Below are 25434 nucleotides of genomic sequence, written 5' to 3' on the forward strand. Positions count from 1 at the left end.
ATAGTTGACTTACAATATTGTATTAGTTTCAGGTGTACAGCAAAGTGATCCATGGTTTGGTCAGATTATACTTCATTATAGGTTATTACAAGATATTGAATATAGGGGCTTCCCTGGTGGCGCAGTGGTTGAGATTCCGTCTGCCGATGCAGGGGACACGGGTTCGTGCCCCGGTCCGGGAAGATCCCACATGCCGCGGAGTGGCTGGGCCCGTGAGCCACGGCCGCTGAGCCTGCGCGTCCGGAGCCTGTGCTCCGCAACGGGAGAGGCCACAACAGTGAGAGGTCCACGGACCGCAGAAAAAAAAAAAAAAAAAAAAAGATATTGAATATAATTCCCTTTGCTATTCAGTACATCCTTGTTTCTTATCTATTTCATGTATAGTAGCTTGTGTCTGTTAATCCCATACTCCTAATTTGTCCCTCCTCTTCCCTCTCCCCTTTGGTAACCACAAGTTTGTTTTCTATGTCTGTGAGTCTGTCTCTGTTTTATATATAGATTCATTTGTATTATTTTTAGATTCCATATAAGTGATATCATATAGTATTTGCCTTTCTCTGACTTACTTCACTAAACATAATATTCTCTAGGTCCATCCACGTTGCTGCAAATGGAAATATCTCATTTGTTTGTTTTTAAGGCTGAGTAATATTCCATTGTATACATACACCATTTCTTCTTAAGCCAATTGTCTGTTGATGGACACTTAGGTTGTTTCCATGTCTTGGCTATTGTAAATAGTACTGCTATGAACATTAAGGTGTGTGTATCATTTCGAATTAGAGTTTTAATTTATTCTGGATATATATCCAGGAATGGAATTTCTGGATCACATAGTAGTTCTATTTTTAGTTTTTAAAGGAAGCTCCATGCTGTTTTCTTTGGCTGCCCAATTTACATTCCCACCAACAGTGTAGGAGGGTTCCCTTTCCTCCACACCCTCTCCAGCATTTGATATCTGTAGACTTTTTAATGATGGGCATTCTGACTGGCGTCAAGTGATGTCTCGTGTTTTTGATTTGCATTTTTCTAATAATTAGTGATGCTCAGCATCTTTCATGTGCCCATTGGCCATCTGTATGTCTTCTTTGGAAAAATGTCTATTTAGATCTTCTGCCCAGTTTTTGATAGGTTTGTCTTTTCAGTATTGTGTTGTATGAGCTGTTTGTATATTTTGGATATTAACATCTTATTGGTCACATCATTTGCAAATATTCTCTCCCATTCCATAGGCTGTCTTTTCATTTTGTTGATGGTTTCTTTTGCTGTGCAAAAGCTTTTAAGTTTGATTAGGTCCCATTTGTTTATTTTTGCTTTTATTTCTTTTGACTACAGAGACGAAACTAAGAAAATATTGCTACGATTTATGGCAGAGAATGTTTTGCCTATATACTCTTCTAGGAGTTTTATGGTGTCATGTCTTATATTTAGGTCTTTAAACTATTTTGAGTTTATTTTTGTATGTGGTGTGACAGAGTGTTCTAATTTCATTGATTTACATGTAGTTGCCCAGCTTTCCTAACACCACTTGTTGAAGAGACTATCTTTTCTTCATTGCATATTCTTGCCTCCTTTGCAAGAGAAGGAAAGAATAGATTAATTGACAGTAGGTGCACAGATTTATTTTTGTGCTCTCTATTCTGTTCCATTGATCTATTTGTCTATTTTTGTGCCAATACCATGCTGTTTTGATTACTGCAGCTTTGTAGTATTGTCTGAAGACTGGAAGGGTTATGCCTCCACGTTTGTTCTTTTTCCTCAGGATTCCTTTGGCAATTCTTGGCCTTTTGTGGTTCCATATAAATTTTAGGGTTATTTGTTCTAGTTCTGTGAAAAATGTCATGGGTATTTTGATAGGGTTTGTCTTAAATCTGTAGTTTGCTTTGGGTAGGATGGCCATTTTAACAATATTAATCCTTCCAACCCAAGAGCATGGACTATCTTTCCATTTGTTTGAATCATGTTCAATTGTTTTTATCAATGTTTTAGCATATAGGTTTTCAGCATATAGGTCTTCCACCTCCGTGGTTAAGTTTGTTTCTAGTTATTTTTGTTGACATGATTTTAAATGGGATTTTTTTTCACTCTCTGATATTTCATTATTTGTGTAAAGAAATGCAACAGATTTCTGTATATTAATTTTGTATCCTGCTGCCTTGCTGAATGCATTTATTGGTTTTAATAGTTTCTGTGTGGAATCTTTAGAGTTCTCTACATACAGTATCATGTCATCTGCAAACAGTGACAGTTTTACCTCTTCCCTTCCAGTTTGGATATCTTTTATTTCTTTTTCTTGTCTGATTACTATGGATAGGACTTCCAATGGTATGTTGAATAGAAGTGGTGAAAGAGAGCATCCTTGGCATGTTCCTGGATTTAGGGGGATGGCTTTCAGTTTTTAACCATTGAGTATTATGTTGGCTGTGAGTTTGTTGTAAATTGCTTTTATTGTTGAGATATGTTCCCTCTGTACCACTTTGGTGAGAGTTTTTATCATGAATGAATGTTGAATTTTGTCAAATGCTTTTTCTGCATCTGTTAAGATGATCATGTGGATTTTTGTCTTTCCATTTGTTAAAGTGGTGTATCACATTGATTGATTTGTGGTGTGTGTTGAATCATCCTTTTAACCCTAGAATTAATCTACCTTGATCATGGTGTATGATCCTTTTTATGTATTGTTTGATTCAGTTTGCTAATATTTTGTTGAGGATTTCTGCATCTATATTCATCAAAGGTAATGACTTGTAATTTTCTTTTTTTGGGTATTGTCTTTGGTTTTCATATCAGGGTGATGTTCGCTGCATAGAATGAATTCGGGAGTGTTCCATTCTCTTCAGTTTTTTGGAATAGTTTGAGAAGTATAGGTATAAGTTCTTCTTTGTATGCTTGGTAGAATTCTCCAGTGAAGCCATCCAGTTCTGGAATTTTGTCTGAAGAGAGTTTTTAAATTACAGATTCTACTTTACTTCTAGTGATCAGTCTGTTCAAATTATCTGTTTCTTCTTGAATCAATTTTGGCAGGCTGTATGTTTCTAGAGACTTGTCCATTTCTTCTAGGTTGTTCAATTTGTTGTCATATAACTGTTGATTCTGTTCTCTTATGACTTTTTGTACTTCTGTGTTATCAGTTGTTATTTCTCCTGTATCATTTCTTATTTTGTTTATTTGGTTCCTCTCTCTTTTCCTCTTGGTGAGTTTGTCTAGGTTTGTCGATTTTTTTTTCCAAAATACAGCTCTTGGTTTTATTGATTTCTTTTGTTTTCTTTAATCTCTATTTTATTTATTTTCTCTCTGACCTTTACTTTTTCCTTCCTTCTGCTGACTTTGGGTTTTGTTTGTTCTTCTTTTTCTAATTATTTTATGTGGTAGGTTACAATGTTTATTTGATGTTTTTCTTTTTTCTTGAGGAAGGCCTGTATTGCTATGAACCTCTCTCTTAGAACAGCTTTTACTGGATGCCACAAATTTTGTAACGTTGTGTTTTCATTTTTGTTTGTCTCGAGGTATTTTCTGATTTCTCTGATTTCATTGTTGACCCATTGGTTTTTTAGTAGCATGTTGTTTAGTCTCCATGTGTTCATTTCTTTTCCCATTTTTCTTTATGTGGTTGATTTCTAGTTTCATACTGTTGTGATCAGAAAAGATGCTTGAAATAATTTCTATCCTCTTAACTTTGTTGAGGCTTGATTTGGTGACCTCATATGTGGTCTATCCTAGAGAACATGCCATGCGCTCTTGAAAAGAATGTGTATTCTGTTTTGGTGGGGTTTATTTTTGGCACGTTTTATAGTATACCATAGATTTCATATGTTGCTTTTTTTTTTCATTTGTCTGATTGGGTGATTTCCATTATTCTATCTTCCAGATCACTTATTTGTTCTTCCGTGGCATTTAGTCTGCTATTCATCACTTCTAGATAGGTTTTTTATCTCGGCAATTGAATTGTCTAGTTTTTAGAGTTTCCTCTTTATAGTTTCTAGTTCCGTGTTACAGTGATCTGTATTTATATTGATAATCTTTCTTCATTCATTTAGGTTTTTTAACATCTTTATTGGAGTATAATTGCTTTACAATGGTGTGTTAGTTTCTGCTTTATAACAAAGGGAATCAGCTATACATATACATATATCCCCATATACCCTCCCTCTTGCATCTCCCTCCCACCCTCCCTATCCCACCCCTCTAGGTGGTCACAAAGCACTGAGCTGATCTCCCTGTGCTATGCAGCTGCTTCCCACTAGCTACCTATTTTACATTTGGTAGTGTATATATGTCAGTGCCACTCTCTCACTTCATCCCAGCTTACCCTTCCCCCTCCCCATGTCCTCAAGTCTTACACTATAACACTCTTAGAGGAAAACATAGGAAGAACACTCTTTGACATAAATCACAGCAAGATCCTTTTTGACCCACCTCCTAGAGAAATGGAAATTTTAAAATTTAGTATTTTTTTTTACCTTCTTTTTGAACTTGGGGTCTAGGAGACTGGTGAGGTCTGTTTCATTATTGTTCTTTCAGGAGATTTCTCTTGTTCTTTCAATTGGGAGTATTTCCTCTGCCTTTTCATTTTAATTAACTTTATCTCTATGAATTTAGGAGAAACAGTTATCTACTGTGGTCTTGAAGGGGTGTTTTTATGTGGGAGTGTCCCTGTAGAGACTGTGTGTGTCCAATGGTTTTGGTGCAAGGGCTACTTTTGTTATAGATACCAGCCATGTATCTCCTCAGGGTGTGCTGAACCTTATCCCCTTGATAGGGTATGTGGTTGGTGTTGTAGTATCTAGAGCCTATGATGGATATGAGGCAGGGTTTCCTCTCTGTTTCCTGGCTGTCACTGCCCTGTCATGGGCATGGTCTGATCCCCAGTTGGAGTAGAAGCCCTGAGGGCTGGGTTTTATCAGGCTCCGTTGCTCTTGAGTGTATGCCCTGCCCCAAAGGAGGTGATTGCTGAAGAAAGTGAGGCCTGTGTGGTCACAGAGGACCTATGTGATGCCTGTGTAGGCTTCCACAGTCCTACGCAGAAGCAGCCTAAACTTGTGTCCCTTTCTCTGTTGTTTGTCACAGATCTAGTGCCAGGCTATGGTGTGGAATAGGCTGGGATTGGTGGTCGGGGCTTTGTGGCTGCAGGAATTGAGGTGGCTGCACTGCTTTCTGAGTTCTGGGCTGCCTCTGTGGCCAACTTCTTCCAGGACCTGTCTGCCCCAAATCTAGCGCTAAGCTGCAGTGTAGAGTAGGAGGAGCCAGGGTGCTCTCCCTGGGAGACATACTGCACACTCCTGTGTGCTGACAATCAAGTTGCTGCCCCGCACAGACCAGACCCCAGCCATCTCTGGGCTGTCTCTGCCTTGCTAGATGAGTCCTCTCCCAGGGACTGTCTGGTGAGATTCAGCACTTAGTTGCTGCCGCTCCTGTGGCACCCTGTGCTCAAGCTGACAACACCTGCTGCAGCTACAGCCACACCCCTGTGCATGCCTTGACAATGGTCTCCAAGGCTCCACTCAGGTCACACACCAGGTGCCCAGATCTGTCTCTGCACAGCTAGACCAACTCTCTGCCCAGATCTCACACCAGGCTGTGGTGTGGAGAGAGTTGGGCCAGGGTGTTCGCCCCTTCAGATTGGGAAGTGGATTGAGGCAGCAGCAACCAGTGAAAAGCTCTCTCTGCCCTGTCAGCAAGCCAGCATGTGTACACTCTTTGAGAAGAGAGCTTAGGCTTCTCCAGCCCTTCTATGTGTCTGAGCAGATTTCCCAGCAGGCAAGGGGACCCATCTCCCACACACAGGATCCCAGGACAGGGATGCCCAGATTGTGGTTTGACGCACTCACTCCCCAGGGTGAGGGTCAGCCTGTGTAGACCTTTTCCTCCTTACTGATCCCCACAGTGTGCAGGTCCCGACCTACCCGGTTATGTGGAGATCTTTCTTACACCTTTGGTTATGAAGGAGTTCTTCTGCCAGCTTCCAGTTTTAGTTTTTTTAGTTTTCCATGAGAATTATTCCACCTGTGATTTTTTTTAATTTATTTATTTTTGGCTGCATTGGGTCTTCGTTGCTGCAGGCGGGCTTTCTCTAGTTGTGAAGAGAGGGGGCTACTCTTGGTTGCGGTGCGTGGACTTCTTATTGCAGTGGCCTCTCTTGCTGTGGGGAATGGGCTCTAGGTGCGTGGGCTCAGTAGTTGTGGCTCGTGGGCTCCAGAGCACAGGCTCAGTAGTTGTGGCACACAGGCTTAGTTGCTCTGTGGTATGTGGGATCTTCCCAGACCAGGGCTTGAACCCATGTCCCCGACATTGGCAGGCAGATTCTTAACCACTGCACCACCAGGGAAGCCCTGTGTGATGTGTTTTTGATGTTTTTGTGGAGGCAGGTGAGCTCCACGTCCTCCTACTTTGACATCTTGATCCACCTCTGAACCCCAACTTTTTAAAGCAACATTTTGTTTATTTACAGATTGGGATTATACTATAAAGGCCACAAAAAGAGTGATGAAATAGAAATAAGTAGAGAAAGTCATTTCAAATAAAGTGGTCAGCAATAGGTTATTCTAGAAGGTGCTATCTGAGTTGGTCTTTGAAGAAGGTACCAGCACTGCATAAAATTGGAGGAAGAGTTGAAACCCAATTTTTAAAGTAAGAAAATAGAAGACAGGAACATTTCAAAGAAGATATAAGAATGACTAATAAGCGTATAAAAAATGATATACCTTGATTGGCAATCAGGAAAGCAAAATGAAAACACAATGAGATACAATTTTACCAACCAGGTTGGAAAAGAATAAAGAATTTATCAATAAGAAATGTCTGCAGTAATGTAGTGAAATGCAACTCTGCTCACAGGAGTGTAAACTGTGAAAACATTTTGAAAAAAGAGAGGAAGGTGTTACCTATTAATTTAGAAAGGGACACAGAGGACCAATTAGCAATCCAGTCCTAGGTGTGTACAATAAATATATGAGTCAAGAGCCCATGACTTTTTTAAAGATATTTTTGATGTGGACCATTTTTAAAGACTTCACTGAATTTGTTACAATATTGCTTCTGTTTTATGCTTTGGTATTTTGGCTGCGAGGCATGCAGGATCCCAGCTCCCCAACAAGGGATTGAACCTGCACCCCCTGCATTGGAAGGTGAAGTCTCAACCACTGGACCACCAGGGAAGTCCCGAGAGCCCATGATTTAAAACCAGATAAATCCACATTTGAGTCCTACATCTAATAGAAACTAGGAACATATTTAATTTTTGATAACTTCCTTGACCACTCTGAGCTTCAGGTGATGTGAAGACTAAAAAAGATAATTTTTTTTCATGAAGAAACTTTTTCAGGTCATAGATATGTTTATGGCATTGATTATGGTGATGGTTTCATGATTGTATACTTATCTGCAAACTCAAGTTGTATACATTAAATATGTACAGCCTTTTGTATGTCAGGCATACCTCAACAAAGTGTTGGGCTTTTTCTTTTTTAAGAAAAATCATTTTTAAAAAAGATGCTCAGTTGAATGCTGGACATAAAATAAATGCTCAGTAGAACAATTTAATTATACTAAGATTGTTTTAATTTTATAACAGCCTAAACTTTCAGGAAGAAACTGTTTTACTTTACTGTTAAAACAAAACTTATACTAAAGAGAAATCAGTATTTTTCCATTTACTCCTGAAATGAAAGGCCAAACATTAAAAGAATTTCAGGGAGCATTATGGTGGCCCTGTTTTACGGTGGGGAAGAGGTGGTCTTTTCTCTAGAATGCCTGAAATCAAAAGAAAACATTAGTCTTAAAGGTGAGTAATACTTGAACTGCTATTATCACTGCTCTTTTTTTCTCTAAGAATGAAGTACACAAGTATTCTGCCCCATGAGGCTTATAAAAGTATTTCCCTACAGTGACCTATCAACTACAGCCATGGCTATTGGGCAGCTGCAGATACCGCAATTTCTACCAAGTGGAGCCTCAGAGGGGGCACAGCAAGCATGACATTTTATGATTCTGGTGTCACCTGCAACATCATGGGCCATCTGGTGAGCAGAAGAGTCCTCAAGAGGAGGTGAAGACTCAAATGCGCAAGTCCCAGCCCAGCGCCAGATACAGATCTGGTAGAATACTGGACTGCGGGACGTGAAGGAGGCACCGCCAGAGCTCCAAGGACTTAACCCACATTGCTTGGTCCTGCACCCCACTGGCCCTGGCCGCCTCACCTGTCATCCAAATCTGTCACTGATGCAGGACGCAGCCTCTCCTCATCTTCTGCCAGGCCCTCGCACTGCAATCTGCATGTCTGTTGAGGTGATGGGCAGCTGGACTTTCAGCCCCAGAGCCTACCCCTGCATCCTAGTGGGGACCCCAGCCCAGAGCTATTATACCCCTAAAACTAATATAATATTGTAAATCAACAATACTTCTATTTTGAGGAGAGCAATCAAGGTGGTGAGGAGTAGGATGTGGAGCTCACCTCCTCCCACAAATATATCAGAAATACATCTACATACAGAACGATTCTCACAGAACATATACTGAACACTGGGAGAAGATCTCAGACTTCTGAAAAAACAAGAAAATCTCCATGTAACCAGGTAGGACAAAAGAAAAAAAAAAGAGTGAAAGGAATCAGGATGGAACCTGCACCCCTGGGAGGGAGCTGTGAAAGAGGAAATGTTCTCGCACCCTGGGAAGTCCCCTCACTAGCAGGGAGATCTCCCAGGTAGGAGGGGGAGCTTCAGAGCCTTAGAGGAGAATGCAGCAACTGGTTTGCAGAATGCAAAATGGAGAGAGACCTGCACAGATGGTCAGTACGGCTACCCTATGCTGCCCACCACAAGACTCTCTTCCGCTGGTGGTGGTGGACAGGGCCTGGGTGCTGAAGCTCGGGCTTCGGAGGTCAGATGTGGGGAAAGGACTGGGGTTGGCTGCAGGGAGACAGCCTGAAGGGGCTGCAGTGTAGTGCGGCTGCAACCAAGGGTGTACTTGGAGGAGGCTTGGGCTCACCAGAGAGGCAAGATTCCATTGTTGGGGGTATGGAAGGGGAGAGGCGGGGGCCACCATAGGTGCTTCTGTCCCTGCACACATGCTCTCAGGCAACAGGACACTACCTACACAAGCTCCAGGGTTGTGTGAGAGCCACTGCTGCAATCTTGGGCAGGGCCACCACTGCCACTGAGAGACCCATGAGCAGGCACCAATCGTTGCCCCCACCGTCTCAGGGCCCATGAAGCACATTCGGGCTGCTGCATCTGCACACACCCCCATCAAGGGGATAACAGCCAGCACACACTGAGGAAAGAGGTAGAAGGCATCCATACTAAAAGCAGCCCTCACGCCAAGAATATTAAGCTCATGCAAGCTATGCAGGGATACTCCTGTATATAAATAGCCTTCCAAGACTACATTACATACTTGTTTCTCCTAAACTCACAGAGTAAGAGAAATATAAGTAAAAGGAAGAAGCAAAGGAACCACTCCCAGTTAAAAGACCAAGTGAATTCCGCTTAAAGAAAAAACAATGAAATAGATTTCTTCAGTCTAATATACACCGAGTTCAAAAAGGAGGTTATGAAAATACTGAAGAAATTAAGAAAGACTATGGACAGAAATTCAGATTACTGCAAAAAGGAACTAGAAACTACAAGGAGCCAAGAAAACTTAGAAGATTTATTTGCAGAGATGAAAGCTGAGCTAAAGGCAATAAATAGCAGAATGAATAATGCAGAAAAAAGAATGAGTGATCTGGAAGACAGAATAATGGAAATCACTCAATCAGAACAGCAGACAGAATGCCAAATTGAAAAAAACATGAAAGCAATAAAATAAATCTATGGAATAATATAAAGTGTGCCAATCTACACATAACAGAGATTCCAGAAGGAGAAGAAAGAGAAAAGGGGATTGAAAATGTATTTGAAGAAATTATGGCTGAAAACTTCCCAAATTTAAAGAAGGAAACAAATATTCAGATACAGGAAGAACAGAGGGTCCCAAACAAGATAAACCCAAAAAGATCTACACCAAGACATACTATCATCAAAACAGAAAAAGTTAAAGAGAGAATTCTAAAGGCAGCAAAACAAAAACAAAGAGTTAATTACAAGGGAACCCCCAAAAGGCTATCAGCTGATTTCTCTACAGAAACACTGCAGGCCAGAAGGGAGTGGCAAAATATATTCACAGTCTTAAAAGGGAAAAAACTGCAACCTAGAATACTCTACCCAGCAAGATTATCATGTAGAATGGAAGAGGCACTTCCCTGGTGGTTCAGTGGTTAAGACTTTGCCTTCCAATGCAGGGAGTTTGAGTTCGATCCCTGGTCAGGGAGCTAAGATCCCACATGCCTTGAGGCCAAAACACCAAAGCACAAAACAGAGCAATATTGTAACAAATTCAATAAAAGACTTTGAAAATAGTCCACATCAAAATAAAAAATCTTAAAAAAAAGAATAGAAGGAGAAATAAAGAACTTCTCAGACAAGCGAAAACTAAAAGAATACAGCAATACTAAACTTATCATAAAATAAATATTGAAAGGTCTTCAATAAAAAGAAAAGAAGCAAGAAGATATAGGAAAGAGGAAATCACAATTAGAAAGTAAATCACTTAAATAAGCCAGCATAGAGATAAAAAAAAATCTATTTGTGAAAGTGAGGATAAACACAAGGAACAGCAAAAGGGTAAAAATTAAGATGTAAAAGAGGACATCAAAATTATAAAATGTGGGGGAGAAGAGTAAGAAAATATAGATTCTATTCCAAGAATGTGTTTGAGCCTATATGACTATCAGTCAAAAGCAAGCAGATATAGGAAGGGGTTAACATACTTCAAAACCAAGGTAACAAAAAATCAAAAGCATACAATAGATTGACAAAAAACAAAAAGAAGAGAACACAGCATAAAATAAAGGAAATCATAAAACCACAGAAAGAAAAAGAACCAAAGAAGAAATACAAAATCAACTGGAAAACAAGGTTTAAAATGGCAATAAATGCATATTTATCAATAATTACCTTAAATGTCAATGGACTAAATGCTCCAATCAAAAGACACAGAGTGGAAGACTGCATAAAAAAACAAGAGCCTACAACATGCTTCCTACAAGAGATTCACTTTAAGGCAAAGGCCACACATAGATTGAAACTGAAGGGATGTAAAAAGATATTTCATGCAAACGGAAATGACAACAAAGTGGGGATCACAATACTCATGAGAAAAAGTAGACTTTAAAACAAAGGCTATATGGAAAGATAAAGAAGGACAGTATATAATGATAAAAGGATCAATACAAGGAGAGGATATTACACTCGTCAACATATGCACCCAGTATGGGAGCACCTAAATATATAAAACAAGTACAGACATAAAGGGAGAAACTGACAGGAATACAATAATAGTAGGAGACCTGAACACCCCACTCACATCAATAGACAGATTTTCTAGACAGAAAATCAATAAGGCAACAGAGATCCTAAATGATACAATAGAGCAGTTAGACTTAATTGATATCTTCAGGACAGTTTATTCAAAAAAAACAGAATACACATTCTTTTCAAGTGCACATGGAAGATTCTCTAGAATTGAGACACATACTAGGGCACAAAACAAACCTCAACAAATTTAAGAGTACAGAAATTATTTCAAGCATCTTCTCTGACCCCAACAGTATGAAACTAGAAATCAAGCACAGAAAAAGAAATGAGAAAAAAAATACATGGAGACTAAACAACATGCTACTAAAAATAGTGGGTCAATGAGGAAATCAAAAAGAAAATTTAAAAATACCTTGAGACAAATGACAATGAAAACACCATACAAAATCTATAGGATGCAGCAAAAGTAGTTCTAAGAGGAAAGATCATAGTAATACAGGCATTCCTCAAGAAAACAAGAAAAATCTCAAATAAACAACTTAACTCATGACCTAAAAGAATTAGAAAAAGAAGAACAAACAAAACCTAAAGTCAGCAGAAGGAAGGAAGTAATAAAGATCAGAGAGGAAGCAAATAAAATACAGATTAAAAAAACAATAGAAAAAAATCAATAAAACCAAGAGCTGATTCTTTGAAAAGATAAACAAAATTGACAAACATGTGGCCAGGTTCACCAAGAAGAAAAGAGAGAGAACCCAAATAAAGAAAATCAAAAAAGAAAATGAGAAATATCAACCAATACTGCAGAAATATAAAAAACCATAAGAGAATACTGTGAACAATTATATGCCAACAAATTCAACAACTTAGAAGAAACAAACAACTTTCTAGAAACATACAGTCCCCAAAATTGAATCAAGAACAAATAGATAATTTGACCAGACAGATCACTATAAGTGAAATAGAATCTGTAAAAAAAAAAAAAAAAAAAAGAGAGATGATTCAAAGAAATGGAAAGATATCCCATGCTCTTGGATTGGAATAATTAATACTGTTAAAATGGCCACACTACAGAAAGCAAACTACACACTTAATGTGATCCCTATCAAATTACCCATGACATTTTTCACAGAGCTAAAACAAATAATTCTAAAATTTATGTGGAAATATAAAAGACCCAGAATTGTCAAAGCAATCCTGAAGAAAGGGAACAAAGCAGGAGGCATAACCCTCCCAGATTTCAGACAATACTACAAACCTACAGTAATCAAAGCAGTGTGGTACTGGCACAAAAACAAACATATGGATCAATGGAACAGAATAGGGAGCCCAGAAATAAACCCACATATGTACAGACAATTTAGCTTCAACAAAGGAGGCAAGAATATACAACGGGCAAAAGACAGTCTCTTCAGTAAGTAGTGCTGGGTAAGTTGGACAGCTGCATGTAAATCAATGAAATTAGAACACACCCTCACACCATGCACAAAAATAAACTCAAAATGGCCTAAAGACTTCAAACGAAGACATGACACCATAAAGCTCCTAGAAGAGATCATAGGCAAAACATTCTCTGAGACAAATTTTACCAGTGTTTTCTTAGGTTAGTCTCCCAAGACAATAGAAATAAAAACAAAAATAAATAAATGGGACCTAATCAAACTTACAAGCTTTTGCACAGCCAAGAAAACCATAAACAAAACAAAAAGATAACCTACAGAATGGGAGAAAATATTTGCTAATGATGCGACTGACATGGGCTTAATTTCCAAAATATATAAACAGCTCATACAACTCAACAACAACAAAAAAATCAAGCAACCCAATCAAAAAATGGGCAGAAGACCTAAATAGACGTTTCTCCAAAGAAGACATACAGATGACCAGAAGACACATGAAAAGATGCTCAACATCGCTAATTATTAGAGAAATGCAAACCAAAACTACAGTGAGGTACCACCTCACACCAGTCATCATAAAAAACTCTACAAATAACAAATGCTGGAGAGGGTATGGAGAAAAGGGAAACCTCCTACACTGTTGGTGGGAATGTAAATTGGTGCAACCACTATGGAAATCAGTATGGAGGTTCCTCAAACAACTAAAAATAGAATTACTATATAATCCAGCAATCCCACTCCTGGGCATATATCAAGCCAAAACTGTAACTCAAAAATATACATGTACCCCTATGTTCACAGTAGCACTATTCACAGTAGGCAAGACATGAAAACAACCTACATGTCCATCAAAAGATAAACGGATAAAGAACATGTAGGATATATATACAATGGAATTCTACTCGGTCATAAAAAAGAATGAAATAATGCTACTTGCAGAGGCATGGAGGCAACTAGAGATTATCATACTAAGTGAAGCAAGTCAGAAAGAGAAAGACAAATACCATATGGTATCATTTATATGTGGAATCTAAAATAAGACACAAATGAACCTATCTATGAAACAGAAACAGACTCACATAGAGAACATACCTGCAGTTGGAAAAGGGGAGGGGCAGTGGGGAGGGATGGACTGGGAGTTTGGGGTTAGTAGATACAAACTATACATATAGAATGGATAAACAAAAAAGCCCTGCTGTATAGCACAGGGAGCTATATTCAATATCCTGAGATAAAGCAAATGGAAAAGAATGTATATATATGTATAACTGAATCACTTTGCAGTACCGCAGAAATTAACACAACATTGTAAATAAACTATACTTCAATAAAAAAATCTATTTCTATTTTTAAAAATTTGATTCACAATACCACCAAAAAGAATAAAATACTTCAGAAGAAATTTAACAAAATAAGTGTAAGGCTTATAAATTGACAATAATAAAACACTGAGGAGATTACTAAAGATGATCTAAATATACAGGGAGACATTTATGATTCATGATTGAAGTCATGTTCATGATTGAAAGACTGAATATTGTTGAAATAGCAATTATTCCCAAATTGAGCTATACAAGAATCCAGCAGGCATTCATAAGAAATTGACAAATTGATACTAAAATTCATGGGGAAATGCAAAGGACCTAGAATTGTATTGACAGCTTTTAAAAACAACAAAGTTGAACACTACTCCATTTCAAATCTTACTCAAACGATACAATAATCAAGAGAGTGTGCTATTGGTACATGAATAGTCATACAAGAGGTCAATGGAACACAATTATGAGTCAAAACCAAATATTTACACTTACGGTCAAATTATTTCTGACAAAAGTGCCAAGACAATTAAATGTAAAAGGCATAGTCTTCTTAACAATTGAATATTCACATTCAAAAAGAAACTTAAACTATTAGTTCACACTATACCCGCACACAAAAACACAAATTGGATCAAGGGTCTAGAGGTAAAAATTAAACTATTCATTTCTTCAAAACAAGGTGGTGGGGGCAAGGAATCATTAAGACCTTGGTTGGGCAGAAGGTTCTTAATACAACACCAAGTTTACAATCCATTTTTTTAAACTTGGCATTTTGAAAGTCATCAAAAATTTAAACACATGCACATCAAAAGTCACCAATAAAAATTTTTGAAATACACCTAAAACTAATATAATGTTATATGTCAATTATATCTCAGTGAAACAATGGAGGAAAGTCCATACAATGGGAGAAAATATGTGCAATCACATATCAGATAAAGGACTTGTATCCAGAATATATAAAGAACTTTTACAACTCAAAAATAAGGCAAATGAGAGAATTTTTAAATGGACAAAACATTTGAATAGATATTTAACCATAAAAACTACACAACATAGGCTTAGCTAATACACTAATGAGAAGATATTCAATGGCATTAGTCATTAGAGAAATGCAAGTTAAAGCCACGATGACATACCAAAACACACTCACGAGAATGGCTATAATCAAAAAAGACAGACAATACCAAATGCTAGTGAGAATGAGGAAAGAGTGAAACCCACATGCATTGCTTGTGAGAACATCAAACTGTATAGCCATTTTGGAAAACCATTCCATGGGTTTACTTTTAAATGGAACATAAACTTGCCGTTTGACCCAAAAATTCCATTCCTTGGAATCTATGCAAGAGACCTGAAAACATATTTCCCCACACAGACATGTATAGGAGTGTTCATAGCAGCAATACTCATAATAGCCTCCAAATGGAAATAATCCAAATGTCCAAATACTCAAGAATGTACAAATAAACGTGGTATTTCCATACAATAGACACTACTCCTCAAGTAAAATGAAAGAACACCATTTATGATACAAACCCTCCAGCAAGTAGGCATACAGGGAACTTTTCTCAACATAATAAAGGCCATATATGACAAACCCACAGCCAACATCGTCCTCAATGGTGAAAAACTGAAACCATTTCCACTAAGATCAGGAACAAGACAAGGTTGCCCACTCTCACCACTATTATTCAACATAGTTTTGGAAGTTCTAGCCACAGCAATCAGAGAAGAAAAAGAAATAAAAGGAATCCAAATTGGAGAAGAAGAAGTAAAGCTGTCACTGTTTGAAGATGGCATGATACTATACATAGAGAATCCTAAAGATGCTACCAAAAACTACTAGAGCTAATCAATGAATTTGGTAAAGTAGCAGGATACAAAACTAATGCACACAAACCTCTGGCATTCCTATACACTAATGATGAAAAATCTGAAAGTGAAACTAAGAAAACAATCCCATGTACCATTTCAACAAAAAGAATAAAATATCTAGGAATAAACCTACCTAAGGAGACAAAAGACCTGTATGCAGAAAATTATAAGACACTGATGAAAGAATTTAAAGATGATATGAATAGATGGAGAGATATACCATGTTCTTGGATTGGAAGAACCAACATTGTGAAAATGATTATACTACCCAAAGCAATCTACAGACTCAGTGCAATCCCTATGAAACTACCAATGGCATTTTTCACAGGACTGGAAGAAAAAATTTCACAATTTGTATGGAAACACAAAAGCCCCGAATAGCGAAAGCAATCTTGAGAACGAAAAACGGAGCTGGAGGAATCAGGCTCCCTGACTTCAGACTAAACTACAAAGCTACAGTAATCAAGACAGTATGGTACTGGCATAAAAACAGAAATGCAGATCAATGGAACAGGATAGAAAGCCCAGAGATAAACCCACGCACATATGGTCACCTTATAGTTGATAAAGGAGGCAAGAATATAGAGTGGAGAAAAGACAGACTCTTCAATGAGTGGTGCTGGGAAAACTGGACAGCTACATGTAAAAATATGAAATTAGAACACTCCCTAACACCATACACAAAAATAAGCTCAAAATGGATTAAAGACCTAAATGTAAGGCCAGACACCATCAAACTCTTAGAGGAAAACATAGGCAGAACATTCTATGACATAAATCACAGCAAGATCCTTTTTGACCCACCTCCTAGAGAAATGGAAATAAAAACAAAAATAAACAAATGGGATCTAATGAAACGTAAAAGCTTTTGCACAGCCAAGGAAACCATAAACAAGATGAAAAGACAACCCTCAGAATGGGAGAAAATATTTGCAAATGAAACAACTGACAAAGAATTAATCTTCAAAACATACAAGGAACTCATGTACCTCAATATCAAAAAAACAACCCAATCCAAAAATGGGCAGAAGACCTAAACAGACATTTCTCCTAAGAAGGTATACAGATTGACAACAAACACATGAAAGAATGCTCAACACATCATTAATCGTCTGAGAAATGCAAATCAAAACTACAATGAGATATCACTTCACACCATTCAGAATGGCCATCATCAAAAAATCTACAAACAATAGATGCTAGAGAGGGTGTGGAGAAAAGGTAACCCTCTTGCACTGCTGGTGGGAATGTAAATTGATACCGCCACTATGGAGAACAGTATGGAGGTTCCTTAAAAAACTACAAATAGAACTACCATATGAAACAGCAATCCCACTACTGGGCATATACCCTGAGAAAACCATAATTCAAAAAGAGTCATGTACCAAAATGTTCATTGCAGCTCTATTTACAATAGTCAGGACATGGAAGCAACCTAATTGTCCATCAACAGATGAATGGATAAAGAAGATGTGGCACATATGTACAATGCAATATTACTCAGCCATAAAACGGAACGAAACTGAGTTATTTGTAGTGAGGTGGATGGACTTAGAGACTGTCATACAGAGTGAAGTAAGTCAGAAATGAAAAATAAATACCATATGCTAACACATATATATGGAATCGAAGAAAAAAAAAAGGTCATGAAGTGCCTAGGACTTGATGATATGGGGAGGGGGAAGGGTAAGCTGTGACAAAGTGAGAGAGTGTCATGGAAGTATATACACTACCAAACGTAAAACAGATAGCTAGTGGGAAGCAGCCGCATAGCACAGGTTGATCAGCTCAGTGGTTTGTGACCACCTAGAGAGGTGGGATAGGGAGGGTGGGAGGGAGGGAGATGCAAGAGCGAAGAGATATGGGAACATATGTACATGTATAACTGATTCACTTTGTTATAAAGCACAAACTAACACACCATTGTAAAGCAATTATACTCCAATAAAGAGGTTAAAAAAAAAGAAAGAAAACTTTCAGAAAAAATGGTCAGAAGAACATAGGGGCAAGACAGGAATAAAGATGCAGACCTACTAGAGAATGGACTAGAGGATACAGGGAGGGGGAAGGGTAAGCTGGGACAAAGTGAGAGAGTGGCATGGACATATATACACTACCAAACATAAAATAGCTAGCTAGTGGGAAGCAGCCGCGTAGCACAGGGAGATCAGCTCGGTGCTTTGTGACCGCCTGGAGGGGTGGGATAGGGAGGGTGGGAGGGAGGGAGATGCAAGAGGGAAGAGTAATGGGGACTTATGTATATGTATAACTGATTCACTCTGTTATAAAGCAGAAGCTAACACACCATTGTAAAGCAATTGTACTCTAATAAAGAGGTTAAAAAATTAAAATAAAAAAAATGAATGAACAATATATACAACATGCTACAACATGGATAAAACATGGATAATAGCTACTACAACAGGAATAAACTACCAAAACAGTATATTAGCTGAAACAAGCCAGATGCAAAAGACTACACATTGAATGATTCATTTCTACGAAATATCCAGTAAAAAGGCTAATTTATAGACACAGAGGCAATCAGCGATTATCTTGGTGTGGGTTTTGAGAAAGGATTTAATGCAAACAGGCATAAGGGAACTTTCTGAGGTAATGAAGATGTTCTAAAACTGGCTGTGGTGATGATTACCCAACTCCATAACTTTATTAATAAGCATTAAATTGAAGAAAGAAAAATTTACATCATCTGTAAGGAACAAATGGATATGATGTGTCTCCAGAGAAAGACACAGGATCACTTATTAGTATTCAAGGCAAAAATATTTATATAATTTTACTCTTATCATGAGGAAACATCAGAGAATCTCAAATTGAGAAACACTAAGAAATAACTACCTATAATTTTCAAAAATATTAATGGCTTGAAAAACAACAGAAGGCTAAGGAACTATTCCAGATAAAAGTAAACTAAGGAGACATGACACCTGAAAGAAATGCATGATCCTGACCTGCATCTTACAGACAAAAAAAAAAAAAAAAAAAAAAAAAGCTGGTGGTTAATTGGATGAAAGTACACCAAAGGTACAAACTTCCACTTATAAGACAAATAGGTACTACGGATGTAATGTATAGCACACTAACTATAATTAATACTGATGTATGTTATACATTAGAGTTATGAGAATAAATCTAAAGAGTTCTCATCACAAGAAAAAAAATTTTTTCTATTTCTTTAATTTTGTACCCATACGAGATGGGGGACTTTAACTAAACTTATTGTGGTAATCATTTCATGATGTATGTAAGTCAAATCATTATGCTGTACACCTTAAACAACCAGCGCTGTTGTCAGTTATATCTCAATAAAGCTGGAAGGAAAAATAATACTAAATTTAAAATTTTTAAATAGATACAGAGATAGAGATATATAATGAAAGGTATTGTCAGTAAAATTGACAAAATTGGAAAATGGACTATGGACTAAGTTATACAACTTACTCTCTAATGATTCAAGGAACAAATACTTATGTATGTGTATTTTTATCTATCTATATACAAATATATATTAACATACATATCCTGTGGTCTTTCTGAGAGACAGGAATAAAGAATGACAAAGCAAGTGTGGCAAAGTGTTAAAAGTTAATAGAGGATAAATAAGAATTCTTTATATTGTTTTTGCACTGTTTCTGTAAGTTTTGAAATATTTCAAAATAACACATTAAATATTCAATAAAACAGCAGGACATTAATAATTCTTTGACATGACATTTATTTCTGAGGAATATGCTTAATAGGCAAACAGTAGCAGGAGTCCCACCAAAGTCTAGAACAAGAAAAGATGTCACTCTTCCAATAATATTTGACATTGTACTGGTGATACTAGCCAACAAAATCAGACAAGAGAAAGAAATTAGATGTTTAAAATCTTAAAGGGAAGAAAAATAAGACCATTTGCAAACCATATGATTGTAAAACTAAAAAAATAACTGAAAAAAATAAGAGAATTCCATAAGAAAGCTGAATTCACAATTAAGATACAGAAATCACTGTCTGTCACTTATAACACAGAAGCTGAAGTCCTTGGTTAAAAAAAAAAAAAAAAAAAAAACCAAACTGCATTTGGCTTCAGCCTCAGCCTTTAAAAGCCCAAATAACTACTTCAATGACAGTTTTGTCATTCTTAAAATAGTAAATGATTAATAATCGTGGGACAACACAGGCCATCATCGTATCAAATCATTGGGATAGCATCACTAATTCAATGCAATTCACCACTCAGTAACATGTTCAGGAAGTAAAGAAAGCACAACATAATATACCAGAATTACCAGTATTACTGTGAGGTAAGCAGAGAGTGAGTGGGCCAGTACCTCATTCTGCTTCAGGCAAAGAAAAAGGTGTTGCTGTACAAGAGATGTTTGAAGCTGCCTTTTCTTATACAACATTTTCATGTAAAAGCCTGTTTTGCATGTTGGAAAACGTCTCTCCAATTAAAGACACAGGGATAATGTACTTTGTGGATGACAATACCAAACTGAATAAGTTCAAACATATTGCAGAAAAAGACCCACAATGCTTTGCCATTCGGGAAGAAAACAAGTCCCCTGTGTTATGTTTGTAAGTCCATAGAAAAGGATCTCTTCACATCAATACAGGACTGGGAGTTTATGGGGAGTTGAAGGGAGCTCCAGCTTTAACTGTGCTGTTTAGATATTCTAAAATATGTATTCAGGTATTTTTCCTAAAGTGAATAAACATAAATAGGAATTTTTTAAAGCTAGTTATGCCCACTAAAAAAAAAAAAAAAAAAAAAAGCTAGTTATGCATTCTAGGGGGATAGCAGAATAGCCCTCAACAGATGGACGATCGGCAGCCATCTTGTAACCTACCCAGAACCGGGATTTATTTGCTAATTCCGCCCCTACAGTGGTTCAAGCAGTTCATATTGATTCAATAGTCAGGTTGGAATGACACCAATAAAGGCCAATGAGTGGGCCTGATAATCCATCCTGACAGTCTTTGGACATCTTAGAGTAAACAAAAATAAGGCAGAAGGAAAGATATCTGATCTGGTGCTTGGCAAGCAATTCCTCAATTTTATAGATGTTATCTCCTGAAAACACCTGGACCAGTACTTTCTAGCATATCAGACCCCTTTTTAGGGTGATGATGATGATAATGATATTGTTTACCATTCACTGCATGTTGGCTACATGCCAGGCACTGTTCAAGATGATGGGAACAGGGCTGACAATGTCAAGTGGGAAAGACAGATTATAACATCATAAACAGTAAATACTTACTATTTACTAAGCACTTACTGTGTTCCAAGAACATTTTACATACATTATCTCACAACCCCCCTGCAGAGTGGATGGCATTCTCCCCGTTTCACATGTAAGGAAACTGAGGTTGGCGAAGGTGAAATGACTTGCCCGTGCCTGACCATGGGCATTCCCTGGTGGTCCAGTGGTTAGAACTACAAGCGTTCACTGCAGTGGGGACGGGTTCAATCCCTGGTCGGGGAACTAAGATCCCAGCAGGCCTCGCCGCACGGCCAATTAAAAAAAAGAAAGAAAGAAAGAAACGGGCTGACCAGAGGAGGAAATCAGGTGCGACTATGCCAGGCCCCCGGTAACTGCCTTTGTCTCAGGACAGGACCACATTCCCTTGGGAGGGGAGCTCACAGTGAGGATTCACAGGGCCCAGGACAATGATGAGCCCAGATGTGAGACTACTGAGGTCAGGAGAGCCGTGGACAAGAGGTGGCAGCAGGCTGGGACAGGAGCCGCCACGTTCAGGGCCCCATCCCTGGCCAGGCCAACAGCCCCGAGCCCCACCCTGTGTCCTGGCCAAGTTTAGGTTCCTCCTTTTGGCCCCTAAAACACAGCATGTTCACACTCACTCTCCTGAATGGAGCCCCCATTGAACATTCCCCGACCATGGGATATTCAAGCTTCGCCGACAGAATTCTCCAGGACAAAAGTAGTTGTTTCCTGCAAGCTCCCCAACATCTCCCCACCCCGCCCTCTGTCCAAACAACAGGCGCACAGCAACGGCTCCCTTCACCTGGGAACATAGAGGAAGGAGCCAGTGGCATCCACATTCACCCCACGAGAACCCAGGCTCCTGGCAGGGCCCCCTATGCCAGTGTACAGCCCCGTAAGTTCCCCCAGCCAGCATCCTGACCTAAGCAGGGGAATTTCTTGGCCCGTGGCTGAAACACTGGAAGTGCAGCCAGGAGAGTGGATGCAGGCCAGGAGTGTAGGGGAAACCCCTCAAGGCAGGCCCAGGAAGTTTGAGTTCCCTTCATGACTGTCACTAACAGGCTGGGATGTGACCTCAACCATAAACCGCCCTATTCCTGAACCCCTCAAATGCTGAATGAAAACAAATGCAGTGATCTTAAACTTCCTCACAAAACAGAATCTTTGTGGAGGTGCTTAAGGAGAATTCCTACGCCCATGACTCCAGGCATTCTGAGCAGTGGTTCTGCGATGCAGCAAAGAATCTGCATTTTACACCAACTGGCCAGAGAAGGGCAGTGTCTGCCAATTCACAAACCAGTAGCTTGAACACCCATCGAGAGAAGCCTGATTTAAATGGAATTCAGTACAAAGGAATGCTATGTGGCCCTCAAAATGAGAACATATAAGCTATTTTGTAAAAAGGGCCAAAGTGAGCAATCACGTGGTTAAAGGACAGGGAGGGAGATGTTTCACCTTCCTCTCCAACCATATGAAAGTATTACCTATTCCAGAATCATTATTGGATGTTTTCTCCTATTAACACTGGTTAGGCAGTCGAGCCACACCTTCTCTTGGCAACCATCTTCAGGGATCTGACAGTCATTGACATCACAGGTAAGGAGAGGCTTAAGGATGTCATCCAAAAATTCACCTCATGTGGATAGACCTAGAGTCTGTCATACAGAGTGAAGTAAGTCAGAAAGAAAAAGACAAATACCGTATGCTAACACATATATATGGAATTTAAGGAAAAAAATGTCACGAAGAACCTAGGGGTAAGACAGGAATAAAGACACAGACCTACTGGAGAACGGGCTTGAGGATATGGGGAGGGGGAAGGGTGAGCTGTGACAGGGCGAGAGAGTGGCATGGACATATATACACTAACAAACGTAAGGTAGATAGCTAGTGGGAAGCAGCCACATGGCACAGGGATATCGGCTCCGGCTCCGTGCTTTGTGACCGCCTGGAGGGGTGGGATAGGGAGGGTGGGAGGGAGGGAGACGCAAGAGGGAAGAGATACGGAAACATATGTATATGTATAACTGATTCACTTTGTTATAAAGCAGAAACTAACACACCATTGTAAAGCAATTATACCCCAATAAAGATGTTAAAAAAAAATCACCTCACTATTGGACCAAAAGAAGTTAAAAGGTCACTTCCAGGGCGAGGTCTCAGGGGACGAGGGAACTACATCTCACTGTCCTGGTGCAGCGCTCCACTGGTGGGACTTGAATAAGTTTTCCGGTTAAGGTTTTCCATATCTGAGGTCAACGCAAGGAAAGCCAGGAACTCGACCCAGGAAGCCTAGTCCTAGAGCGGCACGATTGCTCCGCCCCCTTGAGGCCTATGGAAGTATTTCTCTAGAGTAAACTATCCACCACAGCCGGGGCTACTGGGCAACACAGAGGCCTCCACTTCTAGGGGCGGAGCCTAGGAGGGGGCGGAGCTTAGGGTGAGGATGCTTTGCGACTCAGGTTCCGCCGGCGTCGCTCCCAACATCCTCGGCCCGCTCCTGCGCAAACCAGTCCACGTGAGGGCCTGAAGATTCACACAAGCAAAGCCGAGCCCAGCAGCTCCCCTAGAAGCCAGGACTGAGGGATCGCGAGAGGCGCCCCCAGAGCTCCGAAGGCTCCTCTTTCGTCCCGCAGTCCTGCGCCCCACCGCCCTGCTTCGGCCTCCCCTGTCAAACCGATCTGTCACTGCCTGCAGGACCCAGCCCTTCCTCGCCTACTGCCAGGCCCCAGGCCCGCGGCCACATTGAGAAGATGGGCAGCCGGCCCCGCAGCCCCAGCGCCTCCCCTGCGGACCGGTGGGGACCGCATCCCGGAGGACCGGGCCCTGCCAAGCGCCGGCGAACGGAGGAGCCCGCGGGCCCCGAGTCCAAGTCCATGGCGGCGTCCAGCCTGGACAACCTGACCTGGCCCCCGACCGTGGACACTCTCATCTTCGTGGTGGTCCTGCCCGCCGGCTGTGCCCTGCACGTGCCCCTGGACGACGTCGACCTGCTGCTGGAGTCCGAGCCAACGTCCGTGCTGCAAGTGTCTCTCGGAGATCACATCCTCATGCTGGTCCCTGAGGCCCTCCTGGGGCCGGGTGTGGAAGGCCCGTGGGGACAGGGCCTGGGACGGGGCGCTTTCCTGAGCCCTCCCGGGGAGTACATGGCCCCGGAGCCGGGATTCTTGTGCGCAGCTGTCCCAGAGATCGCCTGCCAAGAAGAGGTCAACGAGGAGGACGCGGATGCTGCCGCCGACTTCCTGCCGGCTGGGACAGATGCTGCTGCAGTCTCAGTCGCTGCGCTCCGCCCCTCGGCTGGATGCATGTCTGGCTTCCACTTGTTGGGCCAAGCCTCAGAGCCGTCCCCTCGGACCCCCAACACTAGTCCAGAGAGACGCTTTCCTCACCACGACGACAACCTGGACTTGCACCTTCCAGAGCCCTTCCCTGACTCACCACTCCAACCTCTACCTCCCTCTCCAAGTCCAGGTCCTCACCAGCGTCCCCAGCGCCCTCATGGTCCTCCACGCAAGATCCGGAAATGCCTGTTCCCTTAATCAACTGCCTCCCACAATTCCTGGCCAACTCAACGGGGACCAGGAGAGAGTCTTCTGATATTGGCTGTGTGTACCTTGCACACACCGTAAGAATCATATGAACAGATGCTTTATGGATGCAGGCTGCACTGCAGACTTCTGATCAGTAACTGACTAAAACACCTGAAAGGAAGCTCACCCGGGCAAAGAAAAGCCGCTTGAAATACAGTCTGCTTTCCGACAGCCAGACTGCTCCTTAGATTTTCTCTAGGGAGGGCACCCTTAAGCAGCTCTACCCCCCTCCCATTCGCTTCAAACCTAAGCGCCAGCACTTCTCTCTAAAAAGCCATCCTTTTCCGGGCACCCTACCGCTGCCCATACCCCTGTTCCCCCCAACCCCCTTAATAGAGTAATTGCTAAATTTGTTTTGTTTACAGGGGTTTGGACCTAGTGTCCAGACTAGTTTACAACAACCCTCTACCCAGTTTGACCGTTTATGGATGGCAGCTCGAGCCCCTTTGGGGGAATCTAGCCAGTAGTTGTATGTGGACAAATCTTTGTTGGATACAGAACACAGGATGGGGAACAATGATCAGGCGCCCCCTCTTTGTGAATGAGCAGGTTGGCAAATGGTTTAACTTTATTGCTGGGTTTGGGGTGGTATTTTCCCAAAAGAGCCAACTGTTTTCCATTCTTCTTATATGCTTTTAATATATTTCTCTTGTCCTGGAAAA

The 25434-nt window shown here is 40.3% G+C and overlaps 1 protein-coding gene across 1 annotated transcript; it reads left to right on the plus strand.

Moving 5' to 3' along the window:
* Positions 1-23935: 23935 nt before the first annotated feature.
* Positions 23936-24721, plus strand: LOC307186804 (proline-rich protein 23C-like; the record flags this gene model as incomplete). The annotated part of the gene is made up of 1 exon (XM_079922349.1): positions 23936-24721. One exon carries the CDS (start codon positions 23936-23938, stop codon positions 24719-24721), a length of 786 nt encoding a protein of 261 aa, XP_079778475.1.
* Between the last annotated feature and the right edge of the window lie 713 nt (positions 24722-25434).

This window comes from Stenella coeruleoalba (assembly GCF_951394435.1).
Source record: "Stenella coeruleoalba genome assembly, chromosome: 5".
Taxonomy (NCBI): Eukaryota; Metazoa; Chordata; class Mammalia; order Artiodactyla; family Delphinidae; genus Stenella; species Stenella coeruleoalba.